This window comes from Neophocaena asiaeorientalis, unplaced genomic scaffold (genome assembly GCF_003031525.2).
Source record: "Neophocaena asiaeorientalis asiaeorientalis breed wild unplaced genomic scaffold, Neophocaena_asiaeorientalis_V1.1 scaffold86, whole genome shotgun sequence".
NCBI lineage: Eukaryota > Metazoa > Chordata > Mammalia > Artiodactyla > Phocoenidae > Neophocaena > Neophocaena asiaeorientalis.
This window is the reverse complement of record NW_020175039.1, coordinates 6,126,502-6,143,955: the sequence shown is the minus strand read 5'-3', so window position 1 is coordinate 6,143,955 and position 17,454 is coordinate 6,126,502. Positions and strand designations below refer to the sequence as shown.

General features: G+C 50.4%; 1 protein-coding gene across 3 annotated transcripts in view; it reads left to right on the top strand.

Moving 5' to 3' along the window:
* The window catches only part of RUFY4 (RUN and FYVE domain containing 4), a 26,277-nt gene that overhangs the window by 1,749 nt on the left and 7,074 nt on the right, over positions 1-17,454 (top strand). For 2 of the 3 annotated variants that reach the window (XR_003005702.1, XM_024763305.1), the window contains exons 3-11: positions 599-723; positions 842-948; positions 2,162-2,287; positions 2,631-2,737; positions 3,260-3,403; positions 3,877-3,946; positions 5,113-5,760; positions 6,485-6,591; positions 12,275-12,421. Coding sequence is in view for 2 of the 3 variants with exons in the window: in XM_024763305.1 (XP_024619073.1) it covers positions 678-723; positions 842-948; positions 2,162-2,287; positions 2,631-2,737; positions 3,260-3,403; positions 3,877-3,946; positions 5,113-5,760; positions 6,485-6,591; positions 12,275-12,421 (1,502 nt within the window). In the remaining variant the exon portion in view is untranslated. Of the gene's footprint in view, positions 1-598; positions 724-841; positions 949-2,161; positions 2,288-2,630; positions 2,738-3,259; positions 3,404-3,876; positions 3,947-5,112; positions 5,761-6,484; positions 6,592-11,641; positions 12,024-12,274; positions 12,422-17,454 lie in introns of those variants that run through there. The other variant, XM_024763306.1, reaches the window with a different exon arrangement.

Sequence of the window (17,454 nt, the reverse complement as noted above, 5' to 3'; positions counted from 1 at the left end):
CCCTACACACCCCCATCATTCTGGCTCAGGCCCGACTCTGGGGCCTCGCCTTGCTTCTGCCTCCTTTTCCTCAGGAAACACACATTTTCCATGCAGCTGGGGCCCAGGAAAGGATGAATGTGTGTCCCAGGGCTGATGACTGCTCTGGCAAGGCCCCTTGTGGGGGAGGGAGTGACAGCCCCTCAGCCCAGCGTCCACATGGCTTACACTCATGAGCACTAGCAGGGCTGCTCACAGCCAGCCGGGGTTGAGAGCATGAGCCCTGCAGGCACAGGGACCTGAGTTCCAATTCTAGCTTCACCACTTAGAACTTTGTGACATTGGAAAAAACACTTACCCTCTCTAAGCCCCCCTGTCCTGGTATAAAATGGAGTCAATAACCTCCCAGGGTTATTATGGGGACTGAATAATACAAGGATGTCAGGCACAGGACACAGGGCCTGGCACCCAGGAATGGCTCCATAGGTGGGGAACACACCATCATCCTCCCGCCCTGCCTTACAAGAAAGAGCTGGGTCTTCTCCTACCAGTGAACTCTCTGTGTGACCCTAGAGATGTCACATTGTTTCTCTTGGCTGTGATTCTTCCTTTGTATAAGGAGAGAGCTGGGCAGCTGAAGCCAGAAGCTCGTTCTTGGCCTCTAGACCCACAAGGAATCACGTCATTTTCAAATACTCATGGCAGAAGAAGGGGCTATCTTCAAGATGACCGGTGACCTGAAGGGTGAGTGTGTGCTGAGAGAGTTTCTGGGGCCGAATTGGGGGAGAGGTGAGGGGTCTTGAGAGCCTTTCCTTCAGAGCCCTCACCGTCTGAGGTCTGATGTCCACCATCCTCCCCACAGCTGTCATCTCTGCCATCCTCCAGGGCTATGGGGGTGGGCAGCAGCCGGTGACAGACACCAGTGCTGAACTGCACAGACTCTGTGGCTGCCTGGAGCAACTGCTGCAGGTAGGGCCCTCCCCTCCCCCCCACTCTCCCATCTCTCCAGGTCCCAATAACCAATAACCGAATGGGCTTTCCCAGATCCTGAGGGAAGAGCCACTGCCTCTCTTCATTACCACGCACTACCTCATCTCTGTCAATCGGCAAACCCTTCCTGACATCTAACCTCACCCTTGGAGGCTGTCACTGTAGCCTGGGAAGTGAGGTGGGACAAGGCTGGGGCAGGGTTAGGGGGGGCTGGGTTAGGTGGGGCTGTCTAAAGACAAAAGTTTCAGAGGCACAGGTGTCCTCGGGCTGGCCTTCCTCGCTTCTGGTTAGAGCCCCAGTCATCACTATCACTAGCTTTTATTGAGCATGTATTATGTGCCCAGCTAAGCGCTTTACGTGCCCATCTTGTGTAATTTTCCTTCTAACCCACTGAGGTGCTTGATGACCAGCCCATCCCCCCCCCACACACACATACTCTTCCTACTTCTCTGACAATGTGCATGTACATGTGTGGCGTGCATGTGTGTGAGGTGTGTGTGTGGTATATGTTGTGTGCCTGTGTGGTCTCCTGCCAGTCTGCCCCTCATGTGCTGCACTCCAGTCACACTGGCCTCCTTGATCTTCCTAAAGCACGGCAGAAAAGCACCTACCTCAGGGCCTTTGCACTTGCTATTCCCTCTGCCTGGAAAGCTCTTCACCCAGAAATTTGGATGGAACCCTTTCTCGTTTCCTTCAGATCTGGACTTGAATAGAGCCTCCTCAGTGAGGCTTTCTCTAGAAACCTTAATCTACATTTTTTAACACACACACCACACATACACACCACACACTCACACACCCCACACACATCTCACACATGCATGCACACACCGTGCGCTTTCCACTCACTTTCCCCGCTTTATTTTTCTCCTTATCAGTCAGCACAATCCAACATGCTATATGTTTTGCTTATCCCGTTCGTTCATTGCTGTATCCCCAGGGCTTAAAACAGGGCCCAGCACATAGTAAGTGCTCAGTAAGTATTTCTGGAATGAATGAATGAATGAGAACACTGAACGCTCAAAGAGGTCAAGCAGCTTGCTCCTGGTCACACAGCCAGCAGGGGCAGACTGGGACCTGAAGTGGGCCTGTCTGCACGAGCCCTTTCCACTATAGTGCTCAGTGTGCTGGAACACAGACTGTTCTGGGAGGGAGCATTTCCACACTTTCCTTTCCCTCATCTCGCTCCCAGTTTGACCAGAAAGAGCAGAAGAGCTTCCTGAGGCCTCCGAAGGATTACTGGGACTTCCTCTGCACAGCCCTGTGGCGGCAGCGGGGAGACATGGAGCCAGTCCACTTTGTCCACTCACAGGAAAAGGTATCCAGGGCCAGGTGGCAGGGGGGCTGGCCTCGGTGTCATGGGGTCCTGCCCCCAGGTCCTTGACAAGGATGGCTTGGTGGCCGGAGGGGACACTGGCCTGCCCGAGGCTCCTTTCTCACCCATCCCAGCTCCACTGACCATAGCCCCCCTCACCTGGTCCTCACCTGTCGTTAGCCCTGCCCTCACACCCTTCCGGTCACCCCCTTTCCTCCCACAGCCTCAAGTCCCAGGACACCCTTTCTCATGCACCACTCATTCTAGCTTTTCTCCCTCTGTGCTGGCTGCGTTCCCTCTGTCCTAATACCACCATCACCCCACTTGTCCCCTGTGTGCTGTGCAGTTGAAGACCCCGCTGGGAAAAGGCCGAGCCTTCATCCGCTTCTGTCTCGCCCACGGACAGCTGGCCGAGTCCCTGCAGCTCTGCCTCCTGAACCCAGAGCTAACTAGGTGGGGCTACTCATACCATTCGAGCCCGTGGCCCTCCCTCGGGAAGATTCCTCTTTACCCCTAGAAGGGTGGTTTGATATCAAAGATGACTAAAATAGGGCTTCCCTGGTGGCGCAGTGGTTGAGAGTCCGCCTGCCGTTGCAAGGGACACGGCTTCGTACCCAGGTCCAGGAGGATCCCACATGCCGCAGAGCGGCTGGGCCCGTGAGCCGTGGCCGCTGAGCCTGCGCATCCGGAGCCTGTGCTCCGCAACGGGAGAGGCCACAGCAGTGAGAGGCCTGAGTACCACACACACAAAAAAAAGATGACTAAAATAAAGGGAAAGCCAAGGAAGAAAGGGCAAAGGGGAGGTTAGAGCCCCAGTCCTGGTAGCATCAGGGTGCTCGGCCTCCTGGTCCCCATGGACCACCCTGTCTGGGGAACCATCCCACTATGGTGTGCAGTGGAGGCAGATTCTCTGAGGTTGGGGGTGGCAATAGCACCAGAGCCAAAGGCCAAGGGTGCTGCTCCCTGTTAACACAGGAAGTGGTATGGCCCCCGGAGCCCTCTGCTGTGCCCTGAACTCCAGGAAGACATCCTGGACTCCCTCTATGCTCTCAACGAGGTGACCTTCGACTTGGACCTGCAACGGCCAGACTTGGATGGAGCCTGGCCCATGTTCTCAGAGTGAGTGGGGGCAGCGTGGAGGAAAGCTTCTTTTCAATGCCTGCTCCCATTACTACCACCCCCCCAAACTAACCCCAAGCCCTCAACCCCCAGCCCCATCTTTTCCTCCCTCTCTTCTTACTCCCTGACTCCCGATTCTCCACCTCCCTAGCCTTCTGTTTTCCCAGTGCCATCTTAGGATGTCCCATGATGCTGCACAGAAAACACACTCATTAAAGAGTTGTTGGGTGGTTGGGGTAGACGGTTAGAAGGATGAATGGACGTTGAGATGTTGAAATGGAATGGAAGGATGGATGGAGGGTAGGATGTGTGGGTGGATGGAGAGAAGGATGCATGCATGAGGGTGGAAGGGCAGGAAAGTGGGATGGATGGTGGGATGAATGGGTGGTTGGAAAGATGGGGTATCCTGCATCTGAGGACCAAGACCACTGCTGGAGAGAGGTCCAGGGTCCCCCCGCTTCTTTCACTTTCAGGTCCCGCTGCTCCAATTCCAACTGGACCCAGGGAAGAAGACCCAGAAAGATCAAAGATTCCCCTAAGGAGGTGCCTCTTCCCAACCTTCAGCCTAGTTGCCTCTTCTCTATCTCTGTTGGGACCCCCAGGTTGAGAAGTAACTGAGCCCTGACCCAGCTGGACAGAGAGGGAGAGGCCAACATGTGGACCTGGGGCTAGGGAGCCACAGAAGCCAAGGCTCGTATTCATAAGGTGGTGAGGATATCAGGGAGAGAAGGGAACCACTGGCAGCACCTGCAGCGCCACTGGGGCCCCTGGGAGGAGGGAAAGCTGGGGAGGGCGACCAGAAGCTTCCAGGAAACAGCCCAGGGAGACAACCTCTGCTGGACAATTTGCAAACATCCCAGTTCAATTCAGGGAGCGATTGAAGAGCCAGATTGCCTGGTTGATATCCCAGCTCCATGCCTTACTAACCAGGGTCCTTGGGCGCATAACTTGTCCTGCCTCACGGGGGGATCGTGAGGTCGCACTGAGACAGCCCAGGTGCTGCACAGAGCAAGACTCCTGCTCCGTGGCCAGTAAGCGGTAGCCTGTGGTTATCATCTTTCCACAAGCTTGCTTTGCACCCCCGCCAGCTTCCAGGCCCCAGGTGCAGATGCTGTGACTCAGTCTCTGACCTAAAGGAGTTCCAGGTCTGCTGGGGAGACAGACCCTAAAGAAACACACCGCAACACAAGTTAAGTGTAGCGACCAGACACGCCCAGGAACGTGGGAGAACAGAGGAGGCTTCTTGACAGAGGTGACTTTTAGGGGCTGTCGGTCTATTTAAGCTTTCACCACAACCCTATAAGGAAGTATCATTATTCCCATTTTACAGACCAGAAAATGGAGACACAGAGAAGTCAAGTTCAGGGGGGAAGATCAGAGGAGAGTGGTGGGAAGAACTAAGGGGAAATCAGATCGATGCAGAAGATGGAGGTAAAGGAGGGAGAAGGATTTCAGCAAGAGGTGAGGAAGGAAAGGGCGTCGGGAAGCACTCTGCTCAGATCAAAGCCTGGGCCTCAGGTCACCTGGGGTGTTTTTCAACATTCAGATTCCTGGGCCCTACCCCAGATCTGCTGAATCAGTATTTCCAGTGGGAGGACCAGAAATCCATATATTTAGCAAACCCACTGGATTAGGGCTGTGGCCTCTCCCAGGCACCAGGTTGGTGGATTGGTGCTGAGAGGGATGACGGGTTTGTGGCTTCTCTGCAGATCTCACCCACATATGGAGACCCCACAGGAGGCCACCCAGAGGAGCCACATACCAGGCAGGCCAGTTCTCTGCGAGATGCACCCAGGGAAGACAGGTTGGCCGGACTCCCCAGGCCCCAGCAACACAAGCATCAGCCCCTCTTTTTGGAAAAGAAGAAAGAAGATCCCAGGAGGCTTGGGCCTCCCCAGAGCACGTGGGAACTAGAGGGGGAGGAGCTTCAGCAAAACCAGGAGAAAGGAGCTCCAAGGACGGGGATGTGCCTGGAGAACTCAACACCTAGCATCCAGGGACAGGGCAAGGGGACCAAAGGGACTCTGAAGGAGGTGATAGGGACAGATACTGAGGGCAGGGGGGTTTTGCTGAGTGCAGAGGGCCAGAGAACAATAGATGGGACTTATGAAGGGGAAGCAGAGAGGAGTCATATCCATAGGCTGCTGGCCTCCAGCCCCAAAGAGATGATAAGGGATGCAGTGTCAGGGAGCCGTCAGGGCGGGAAAGTGCCCAGCATCCCCAGGGAGTTCTGGGTCCTTCAGGGCCTGGAAACAAAGGAAGGCTCCACCACAGAGAAGCCCCAAGAGCAAATAGGAGTGACCAATGCAACCAGGAGAGAGGAACAAGCAGAGATGGCCTTGCAGGATGTGGTCAAGGTGAGAGCAGTTGAGCTCTGTACCTGTCTCTGCTCCCCATCTCTAACCTAGCCCACAGGTGGGTGTCTTCAAGGATGGCCCAGGGCCATTCCAGCCCACAGACCAATTTGCATTGGGCCACACAGGATCATTATGATCTGAGGATGCCTCTTGGAAGTTCTCCAGTTCATCACATGAAGAACACGCGTTCTTCAGTTTACCACAATACCCACCTCTCCCTGTTGCCTCACACCAGGCCCACTTTGTTCATCCTGCCCAGCCCCTGTAGGCATCTGAGTTCGTAATTCCTTCCCAACAGTTCTTCGGGGCAGTTGCTTGTCCTCAAGTGCCATAGCCCTCATTATTGGCAGGTTTCTTCCCAATATCTAGGCTCTGCTATTGCAGGCCCTACCTAATTGCTCCTGTAGATGTTTCTCTTCAAGGTCACCCAAATTGTTTTCAAGGCTTCCTTCAGCATCCTCCCTAGCCTGAGTCTTCCAGATCCTTGAGGTCTGTAACTTCCGTCCTTTAGCGAAGGAAGAAATGGTGGCTCCAGGCTCACCCAGGGGCAGAGCCAAGCACCACAGCTCCCAGCGCTGTCCCCAGTCCTGCTCTCCACCCAAGGGCTGTTTCACATGGCCTGGGGTCTCACGGGGGTGTTTGTCAGGTCAGACCCTGGGCTGGGGTCTCTGCCCTCCTCCTTCAGCTTCCGTTTCCCCTCCTTTTACCCTCTCCCTGCCCTCAGAGTCTCAGACATGGGCTCCAGAAAACCATGGAGCAGGCCCAGCACCAGGAACGGCTGCTGAAGGAGCAGGAAGGGGAGCTGAAGGCACTGCAGGAACAGCTCAACAGGTAACCTAGGCAACCACCAGTGCCACAGGGCATGGGAGCCAGGAGGCCAGGGGGGCAGGAGGCTCACATTCACAGTCATGCCAGCAAGCATTGCACCAGGCCCTGTGCGGGCACAGCTTTGGCATGTTGTACATACAGGAAATTGTTCCCACCCTTAGGGTGTTCCTGCCCCCCTCCCCTCCCCTCCCCTTTGCCAGCCCCCTCCCTCGCTGGCCTGCCTCAGTAGCCCCAGGAGAGGTCTATGCGTCCCATCCCTCCCTTCCCTCCCACACTCACCTTTGCGCCTTTCTGCTGCCTCTTCTGGGCTCCCCTCTCTCTTTTCCGTCCACACAGCATCCCTCTCCCACCACACTCCTGCCCCACTATCTCTCTCCGTCTCCCTCTTTGCCTCTTATTTTCCTGTTCCCTATTGTACGTTCGCTTTTTCATCCTCTTGGTTACAGTAATCATAACTGTCATCACTGAGCACTTACTATGTCCCTGGCACTGTTCCAGGTGCTTCCTGGTAACAATCTCAGGAGATCGGTCCTCCAAGAACCCCCACTTTATAAATTAGGCGGCTAAGGCTCAAAGACCCACCTAACTCACCCAACATCAGCTAGTTAGTAGAGGAGCTGAGATCCAGACCCTACAACTGACTCCAGAACCATTGGGCCTAAAAGCTGCCCCATCAGCCAGTATCCCCAGTGCTGGTGTGTCAGTCTCCTGTCTCTCCCCTCAGCCTCTCTCAGCATCTGGCATCTTCATCCTCCCACCATCACATTCACCTCAAGGGTCCAAAGTGCATGTTTTGTCTCTGCGTTCCCCCTCAGTCTCTCAGTGTCTCAGTTTCTTTGCCATAATTTATTTTTAAAGAAATTATGACACCATGCAAAGATCTTCCTTGGTCTGACTCAGTTTCTCTGTGTGTCTCTCCCTTGGTCTCCACGTGCCTCAGTCTGCCCGCCTGCCTGGTCTCTCCCACTTGACCGACACCTGCCCTGACCCCCAGGGGAGCCTGCATAGCTGTGATTCAGACTGAATCACAGAGCTGTCTACTGGCTGCTAAATAGGCTGCGAGAGGCCCGGGGGCCCAGGAACCAACCCCAAAAGGCCCCCGGGGACTCCTCCCACCAGACTCTCAGCTGAGTCCTGTGGTTTGGTCAGCAAAGAATCCCATGATTCAGGCCCTAAGTGAGTGCAGGGGCCTTGCCCACTCAAGGCCATCTCTGGGAATCAAAGCAGGCTGGAGGGAGAAGCCAGGAGGCTCCAGGCAGACTGCCCAGCCCCAGGCTGCTCCCTGAGGCTGGGAGAGCCCTTGTTTCACAGACCCCTGCCCTGCCCCCATCATCCCGTCCATCATTCGGTCATTCCACAGGCACTCGGAGCCAGACCTGTTCTATGTGCTGAAGATACTCTCATGGACAAAACAGACAAAATGCCTGCCCTTTTGGAGCTTACATGCCAGTGGGGGAGGCAGATGATAAATACAAGCAAGTAAAATACATAGGACGCAGATTGTGATAAGTTCTAAGAAGAAGAAAATAAAGCAGGGAAGGGGAATGGGGAGTGTCAGGGGTGACATTTTAGATGAGCTGGCATGGCCAAGGGGGCCTCCCTGGAAAGGTGACATTTGAATCAAGACCTGAAGGAACTGAGGTCTGAGCCATTGGATATGTGATCAAGGAATGTTCCAGGCAGGGTGAACAGCAAGGGCAAAGGCTCTGCAGTGGGAATGCGCATGGCATCGAGGACGCCACTGTAGCCCCAGTGGAGTGAAGGAGGGCAGGGCTGTAGGAAAAGGTCAGGTGGGTAACAGGAGACCCTAGCAGGTCATCAAAAGGACCTTGGCTTTGACTTGACTTAGAACCACTGAGAGTCCTGAGCAGAGGAGGGACATGATGTGACTGTCTGCATGTTAAAAAGATGTTTCTCTGCTTTGAAAAAACAATCCAGTGGTTTTTAGTGTATTCACGAAGTTGTGCATCCATCACCACCATCAATTTTAGATTATTTTTATCACCCCAGAGAGAAACCCTATACTCATTAGCAGTCACTGCCCATCTCGCCCCAACCCTCCAGCCCTAGGCGACTGCTAGTCTGCCTTCTGTCTGTGCGGATGTGCCTATCCTAGGCTGACATGTGCTTCGAGGACTCACGCCTGCTGCTCCGTGGAGCTGGTCTGTAGGCTAGCAGGGGTGGAAGAGAGGAGACTGATGACGAAGGGGAGCTGGGATGCACTGGAGACGTGAAGGAGCAGCTGGATCCTGGATCCAACCTGAGGTCGGGCTTCCTGAGGGATGGTTGTGGGGTGTGAGAGAAAGAAGGAAGTCAAGAATGACTCCCAGTCTTCGGCCTGACCGGCTGGAAAAGTAGAGTCACTGTGTGGCAGAGCAGGTCGGCAGGGAAGGCTCAGGCATTGGGTTAGGAGCCTGCTAAGTTCAAGACCACTGCTAGACTCTAAGTGGATCCTTGGGTGGGTGGCTGAGTGTGGAGTTGGGGAGATAGGCTGGGCGGGGGGACCCACCAGAGAGTCATCGGAATTCGGTGGTAAGTTACAGAAGCCCCTGAGGCCTGGACAAGGATGCGTCCCCTGCCTCCTGGGATCCAGGGAACTTAGACAAACCCCTCACCCCTGGGAAAGGGGCCGTGGGCTTCGAGCTGGTGATGGTATTTCAGTGAAGAGAAGGGCCACGGGGTCCCAGGTGGTTAATGAACAGTATTTACTGTGCCTCTGCTATGGCCACGTGAGGGGACAGAAGGGAACAGAACAGGCAATGTCTGCGCTCACACACCTAGGGAGATGTAGGGAGACAGACAATAGATCCACAAATGGAAATACGCTGTCAGGTGGTCATGGGCCCTGTGGGGACTAGAGAGAGAGAGAGAGGGACAGGAGAATCATCTAGCATTGGAGTCAGGGAAGCCCTGTCCGAGGAGGTGACATTTGAGCAGAAATCCCAACCACAGGAAGAGCTGAACCATGCAGGTATCTCGAGAGGAGTGCTCCAGGCAGGGGGACTGGCAGATGCAAAGGCCCAGGAGACATGAGCTTGGGGACAAGCAGGCCTGTGGCTGGAGCAGAGGCTCCCACGTGGTGGAGAAGCAGAGGGCTCTCATAGTCTGACTTGGGTTTCTGAAGGACTGCTCTGGCTGTGGTGTGGAGAATAGACTTAAGGTGGGCAGGGGTGCAGAGCCCCAGGCTAGACACGGAGGTGAGACACAGCAGGCCCCAGAGCAGACCAGCTTGGGGCTATAAAAATACACTTGGGCTTCTGATACCCACTCCCCAGCTGTCTGGCTGTGGGGCGCCAGGACACTGACCTTCCCTCTTCGGCCTGAGGTCCCTGATTTGCAAAAGGAGATGGTTGGATCTCTTCCAGCTCACATGATCTGTGAGACCATCTTTCCAAGCAAATGGGTTACCTCTGCCCTCTGGGTTAGACCTCAAAGCAAAAGGGATTAGGACAGGTACAAGTGGAAGGTCCTCAGATGGGGAATTAGGCAAACATCAAATCTTCCCCCCACCTTGGGTGGCAACATTGAGCTCCTTGGACGCATGCCACAGGACCATAAGTATCCACCCCTCTCTCCTACCTGCTACCCACTCAGCCCTGGTGCCACAAACCACCGGTGATCAGGGCCCTGCGTGGATGCAGGTGTGGGGAGGCAAGAAGAGATTAGAGCTGGACAGGCCTGCATTCAGATTTTTGCTCCCCTCACTTATCAAGCTGTGTGACCCTGGGCAAGTGTTACTCCCTCTCTGAAGCTCTGTTTTCTTTCCTGTGAAATGATGATCATATCACCTGTCCCATAAATTTGTGAAAATTCAATGAAACAAGGCTATAAAGTACTAAGCTCAGTGCCGGACACCTAGTAGGTACTCAGTAGACTTTTAATTCCTTCCATGTCCTCTCCTGCCCTAGGAGTGTCTGTCACCCCCATATATACTTTAAATACTTAAAATGCTTCAATGGCTTCCTTTGCCCTGTGATCAAACTCCACTCCTTCTGGGGCCCCTGAGGGACCCCGCCTACCTCCCACCTTGCCTCCTGCCTCCCCAGCCGTGCCCTTCTGGGAACTACAGTGTCACTAGCCCTTCTTTCATTTCCTCAAACAAGCCATGTTCTTGCCAACTTGCAGAACTTTGCATGTGCCCTTGGCTGGCTTTACACGGCTACCTCCTCGTCTTTCAGATCTGCTTAAATGTCGCCTTGTCTAAGAAGACCTCCTGAGCATCCCCTCAACTCTGCATCTTGGCCCCTCCTTTGTCACTGTCACACAATTATCTTACTGGTTTATCACAAAGAAACACACTAACCGCAGTGGTCACATTAGGGCCTGGCCACACCAGAGACCCTGGGATCACTGGGCAAGTAAACTAGCTTAGGAAAATGAAATCCTAATACTAAGAAATGAAGAGGCTGAAGACTAGAATGTTCGTTAAAAGTCACTTCTCCCTAAGGCTGCGGGAACCCGCCTTTTTGGAATTTTGGTGGCTAGCTGTGTCGGTTTGATTTCATGGCCCACTCAACTTTCCTCCCTGCAGCATACTACATGGCTAAATTTTTTAAATTATAACTCAATTCCTTGTCAAGCCTCTTCCCCTCAAACACACTCAGCCAGGGGCACGGGTACACACACACAAACACACACACACACACACACACACACACATACACCCGCGCACGCGCAAGCGCAAGAAAGAGAGAGAGAGAGAGAGAGAGCATCCAGAGATCACAGGATGGGCACCGCCGTTGCAACACCCGCCCATCTGAGCCACGGAGTAAGAGCCTGGGACCTGGGGTTGGGACCTTTTTATTTCCAGTCCATTACATTTCTTGGAACCTTCTAGGAAGCCACTAAAGACAAAAGCAAGAGGCAAGAATTGAGCTGAAGAGTTTCAAAGCCCAAACTGAAAGGGAAATTTAAGAAAGCCATGTGTTTAAGATGACTTTTTTAAATTGAAAAGACAATGTAATGAAATTTTTCAAAATATTTTAAAGCCAAAAAATCACTTCAAATCGTACACCACTTACTCCTCTTCCCCAAACGCCACAAATGTTTTCAGCAGGCACAGTCCGTCCGGCCTGGGTTCCCAAACACCCACTTCCCCCCAGAGAGCTGCCAGGATTGTCAACATGCCTTCCAGGAAATTACATTTTAAAATGGAAATGTTTTAAAAAAAAAAGAAAGAAAAAGAAGGAAAACAAATGAAAATGTTGGCTTGTGCCCTCTAAAGGAACATGCAAGGCGAGGCCCTGTTTTCACTGCTCTGAACGGTTGATGAAGAGACAATCTGTAGGTGTCAGGCCACACAGTGCCTGGTTCACTGTGGTGTGTGTGTGGAGGGGGGGGTATGTGTTATGTACATGTGTGTGATGTGTGTTATGATGTGTGTGTGGTATGTGGTATATGTTGTGGTGTGTGTAGTGTGTGTGTGCTGTGTTGTATGTGTGGTGTGCGTGCGTGGTGTCTAGTGTGGTGTGTGTGCCTGTATGTGTTGTGAATGTGTGCTGGGTGTGGTGTGTGTGCTGTGTTGTGAATGTATGGTGTGTGGTGTGCGTGTGTGTGTGCCCACTTCAGCTGCAGGAGGCATCACCAGCTTCCCTGGTGGGGCTCCCTGTCAGGCAGAGGCCCAGCCCAGCTCAGACACACATGCTGCGCTTTTCCCTTCACAACTCAGTCTTCCTTCTGCGCCCAGGTGTCAGGAAGAGAGGGCCCGGCTGCAGGTGGAGCTGGAGCACAACCAACAGGAGGCTGAAAGGAAGGGTGCCATGCATGAGGAGGAGCTTGGCGGGCAGCGGGACCTGGTCCGGGCCATGAAGAGGCGGGTGCTGGAGCTGATTCAGTAAGGGTGGGACACTGGGGACCGGGGGACATGGTACAGCAGCTCTGGACCTTTTGTATGTACTAACTCATTTTCTGCTTTCAGCCATCCCCTGCTGTTATTCCCTTCTTTGTTTTTTTTTTTATAAATTTATTTTTGGCTGCATTGGGTCTTCGTTGCTGCACACGGGCTTTCTTTACTTGTGACGAGCAGGGGCTACTCTTCGTTGCAGTGCGCGGGCTTCTCATTGCTGTGGCTTCTCTTATTGTAGAACACAGGCCCTAGGCACACAGGCTTCAATAGTTGCAGCACGTGGGCTCAATAGTTGTGGCTTGCAGGCTCCAGAGCGCAGGCTCAGTGGTTGTGGCGCACGGGCTTAGTTGCTCCACAGCATCACATTGGCTTCTTTCACTTAGGAATATGCATTTACGTTTCCTTCATGTCGTTTCTTTTCTTTTCTTTCTTTCTTTCTTTATTTATTTTTGGCTGCATTGGGTCTTCGTTGCTGCGTGCGGGCTTCCTCTATTTGCGGCGAGCGGGGGCTACTCTTCATCGTGGTGCACAGGCTTCTCATTCAGGTGGCTTCTCTTGTTGCGGAGCACGAGCTCTAGGCGCTCGGGCTTCAGTAGTTGTGGCACGCGGGCTTCAACAGCTGTGACGCACGGGCTTAGTTGCTCTGCGGCGTGTGGGATCTTCCTGGACCAGGGCTCCAACCCGTGTTCCCTGCATTGGCAGGCGGATTCTTAACCACTGCACCACCAGGGAAGTCCCTATTCCCATGTTATAGATGAGAAAACCGATGGCCAGAGAGGCTGGCTTGGCCACCAAGGACACACAGCATATAAGTTGCATAGAGTCCTCTGCCTCTAAGGCAAGCTACCCTCCAACCCCCACATACACACACACACCAACCAAGGTTAGGAGAAGGGAAAGGAGCCCATAGGTTAACCAAGAGGTAGTCGCATGTCCTACACCTGCCTGCCTACTGGACTTCCTCAGACGATTGGGCCTGTGGCCCATCTTGGGTCAGCTGTCCTGGGTTCCAGAGGCTGAGCTCACCAGGATCAATCCTAAACCACTAAGCTCACTGCAGGATGGGTGAAATGTGTAAAACCTGCTTTCTACCCTTCGGTCTAGTGAGGAGCTAATTCACAGATATATGTATATATATGTATATACTTTCACCTCCTTCAGGAAATAGGAGACCATTGGACTCAGGTTCCATTAGAATCGGAAGGTTACTGAGGGATCATCTAGGACTAAATCGTCTTGCACAATATCCAAGTGATTAAAGATGAGAAAAGGGAGAGATCAGCCTGGAAAGAAGAAAGAATTTAAGGAATTTAATTTAAATTTAAATTTAAGAAATTTAAGGAGCTGTCAACCAGGAGGAAGCTAATAAAAAATTAGCTATATATCTCACAAAAGAATTTAAGGTAGCTAACAATAAGACATATATATTGTGTATATGTGCATGCATACACACATACAGACACACACACACACACACACACACACACACACACACATATATATATATATAGTTAAAGAAAAACAGAAGATTTAATGAAAGATGAAAAATATATACTCCTGAAGTTTTAGGGTTAGAACTTAGCTCTGAACATCTTGATAGCAGGATGGAAAAGGGAAACACAGAAAGTTTCACTGTCCATTCAAAGGAGCAATACCAGTTAATCCGGAGAGACAAATGTTTTTCCTAGTGCTAAAGAAATTCATCACAAGGCCCCAAACCACATAACACAATGTTCCTCCCAGAAGCGTTGTGGAAGATATGGCCTTAAGCAAAAAAAAAATGATGGAGCATGAAGGTTGACTTCTGTGTCAAGATGGTAGACTGACCACACGTTATCCAGTCTCCATCCTGAGATCTCACTAAAATGACTGTAAAAGAATAAAACATAAACAGAGAGAAAGGTGAAGGAGCCAACCACAAATGAGAGATTTCAGCTAATTTCCAGAAGCCAGAAAACAGATGGAAAAGTGGATACTGGATTTAGCCCAAGTTAGAACTTCAGGGCCCAGAGACACCAAGAACACAGATGGCAGAAGTGAGATGAGGGGCAGAAATCAGGAAAATTAACTGATAAAGTCATTAGAAAGAGCAGTGTACAACCCGTGCTTTCTGCCTGCCTCCCACTGCAGAACATCTAACAGTGAGGGGCCTATCACCCAGACAAATAACTAAAAGGTCTTTCTCTAAAGAAAGCCCCAAATAAAAGAGCAGAGCGTTCTGGCATTTGAGAGTCTGGAGTGGCAGGTAGCTCGCTACCCAATCTCTCCAATCATCCCCTTCTACTCCCTGGAGCTCTAGCAGCTTTTATCACCTCTTTCTTTCTTTTTTTTTTTCCTTTCGCGGTACGCGGGCCTCTCACTGTTGTGGCCTCTCCCGTTGCGGAGCACAGGCTCCAGACGCGCAGGCTCAGCGGCCATGGCTCACGGGCCCAGCCGCTCCACGTCATGTGGGATCTTCCCGGACCGGGGCACGAACCTGTGTCCCCTGCATCGGCAGGCGGACTCTCAACCACTGCGCCACCAGGGAAGCCCCCGATCACCTCTTTCTTAAACGTGAAATGACAACCAAGGATCCCCAGACATTTGAAGAGAGGCTAGAAAATAAAGGGGAGTGACAAAGATAAACAAACAAAAATGATCCATCTTCCATGATGCTGTGAAAAGCGACCATCAAAAGATGAGAAGCATTCTTGGAAATTAAAAATATGATCACTGAAATTCTTTTTAATTCATTAGGATTAGAAGATAAAGATGACGCAGTTTCTCAGAAAGCAGAATAAAAGCACAGATAAATGAAGACGTGAGAGAAATAGAGACATAGAGAATCAATCTAAGAGTTCTAATATCTTCTCCAACTGACAGGAATTCCAAAAAAGAAAAGAATAAAAAGGAGGTGATTATCAGATAGAAATATGAGACACTTTCCCAGCTCTGATGGACATAGATCTTCAGATTTAAAGATTTCACTGAGTGACCAGCACAGTAAAGGAGAGGGGTGGGTGGTAAACTACATCTAGATACATCATTGTGAAATTTCAGTAAAACAAAGATAAGGAGAATATCCTAAAAGACAGGTCCACTCATAAAAGGAGTAGAACCCAACAAATGTTAAGACTCAATGGTGTAATGCTTCCAAGTTCTGAGAAAAGCTGGCTTTTGCCCTAGAATTCTGTATCTAGCCAAACTAGGAAGCAAGTGGGGAAGTGACAGAGGAAAGACATTTTTTCAGATAGGTCACATAAAATTCACCTCCCACACAGCCTTTCTTAGGAAGTTAATTAAGGATGTGCTCCAAAATAACAAGGAAATAATCCAAGAATGGAGAAGTTGCAGAATTCAGGGAATAGTAGCTCTAGCCCATGAGAGAAGAAAAGGGAATTCCCAAGATGACAAGGGGGCAGCAAGCCCAGGAAGCAGTCAGTTCAGGCTATAGCAGAAGTATTGAGGGCCCAGGAGGGAGGTCTCAGGGGAGAAGAGCATTAGAAGACTATCTGATATGATGAAGAATTAGGAGCATGGGGGATTAGGCTATGTTAAAGGCAAGTCATGCAAAGAGCAAAGAAAGGCAATTAGAAAGTCCTAGAAAAACAGAAAATTTCCAAGAAGGGAAATGTTACATCTTAGCTTCAGTTGATGCAATATGCTTACACATTGTCTGATAATGTAAATACTTTTCATTGATTTTTTTCAGTATTGGAATCAACCTAAAGGCAAAGCACAGAAAACAATCATAATTATAGAACAAACCTAAATGTTACCACCTAAACAATATTAAGTATAGAACAGAATCCAACAGGAATTTCTGTGAAGATGGAAATGTCCTGACTTTGCCCTGTCCGATATGGTAGCTACTAGTCCCACATAGCGATTGAGTACCTCAATGGCTGGTGCAACTGAAGTTTTAACTTTATTTACCTTTAATTAAGTTAAATATACAGCTGATATCACTTATATGTGGAATCTAAAAAACACAACAAACTAGTGAATTAAACAAAAAGAAGCAGACTAACAGATACAGAGAACAAACTAGTGGTTACCAGTGGGGAAAGGAAAGGGGGAAGGGACAATATAGGGGTAGGGGATTTTTTTTAAAGGGGGTTATTATGGGATTACATGAAATCATGTGTGTGAAACTTTTGAAAGTTGTAAAGTACTGTAGAATTTAAAGAATCATTAAATTTAAAAATTAATAAAGTAAAAAGTTAAATATACATCTAAATAGCCGCATGTGGCTAGTGGCTACCACATTGGATGTTGCAGGAATAGATAAGATAGGAGGTTGAGAAGGAGGAAAGCTGAAGAGCAGGGATGCTGGCACCATCGTAGTACAGAATGGCAGTCGTATGATGCTATCTATAGTCAATGAATGAGTGAGAAATAAATGTGTGAGTATATTCTGTAAAATTCCAACAGTAACCAATAGAGGAACCAAAAATGGGGATATAACTGCACTGGGAAGAAGGAGGAGGAGTTAGTGAGGATGGTAATAAATAACCCATATCCTCAAATCTTAAGACTCAATGGTGTAATGCTTTCAAGTTCTGAGAAAAGCTGGCTTTTGCCCTAGAATTCTATATCCAGCCAAACTAGGAAGCAAGTTGGGGAGGTGACAGAGGAAAGACATTTTTTCAGATAGACAGGTCACATAAAATTCACCTCGCACACTGCCCTTCTTAGGAAGTTAATTAAGGGTGTGCTCCTTGTGATATCAAGGAGCTCTATGGAAGATGTTCTTTCTTGATAAATCACGGAGGAGGAATATGAGCATATTACTTAAATATGGAAATAATATCAAGGAGAAAAAGCTAAAGCATGTAAGAAGTGGTTTGCCACTGAGTATGGGAAGGAGGTATATCTATTGCCTTTTGATATAAGTCCTTCCATACTGCTCGATTTTTAAATCGTACGTGTGTATGTCATTTTGATAAAAATGTTGAACAACCCATATTCCTAAACATTCTTTTAAAAAATGGGATAGTTTTGCAGGAGCATAAACATATGTAACTATATGTGTTACATGT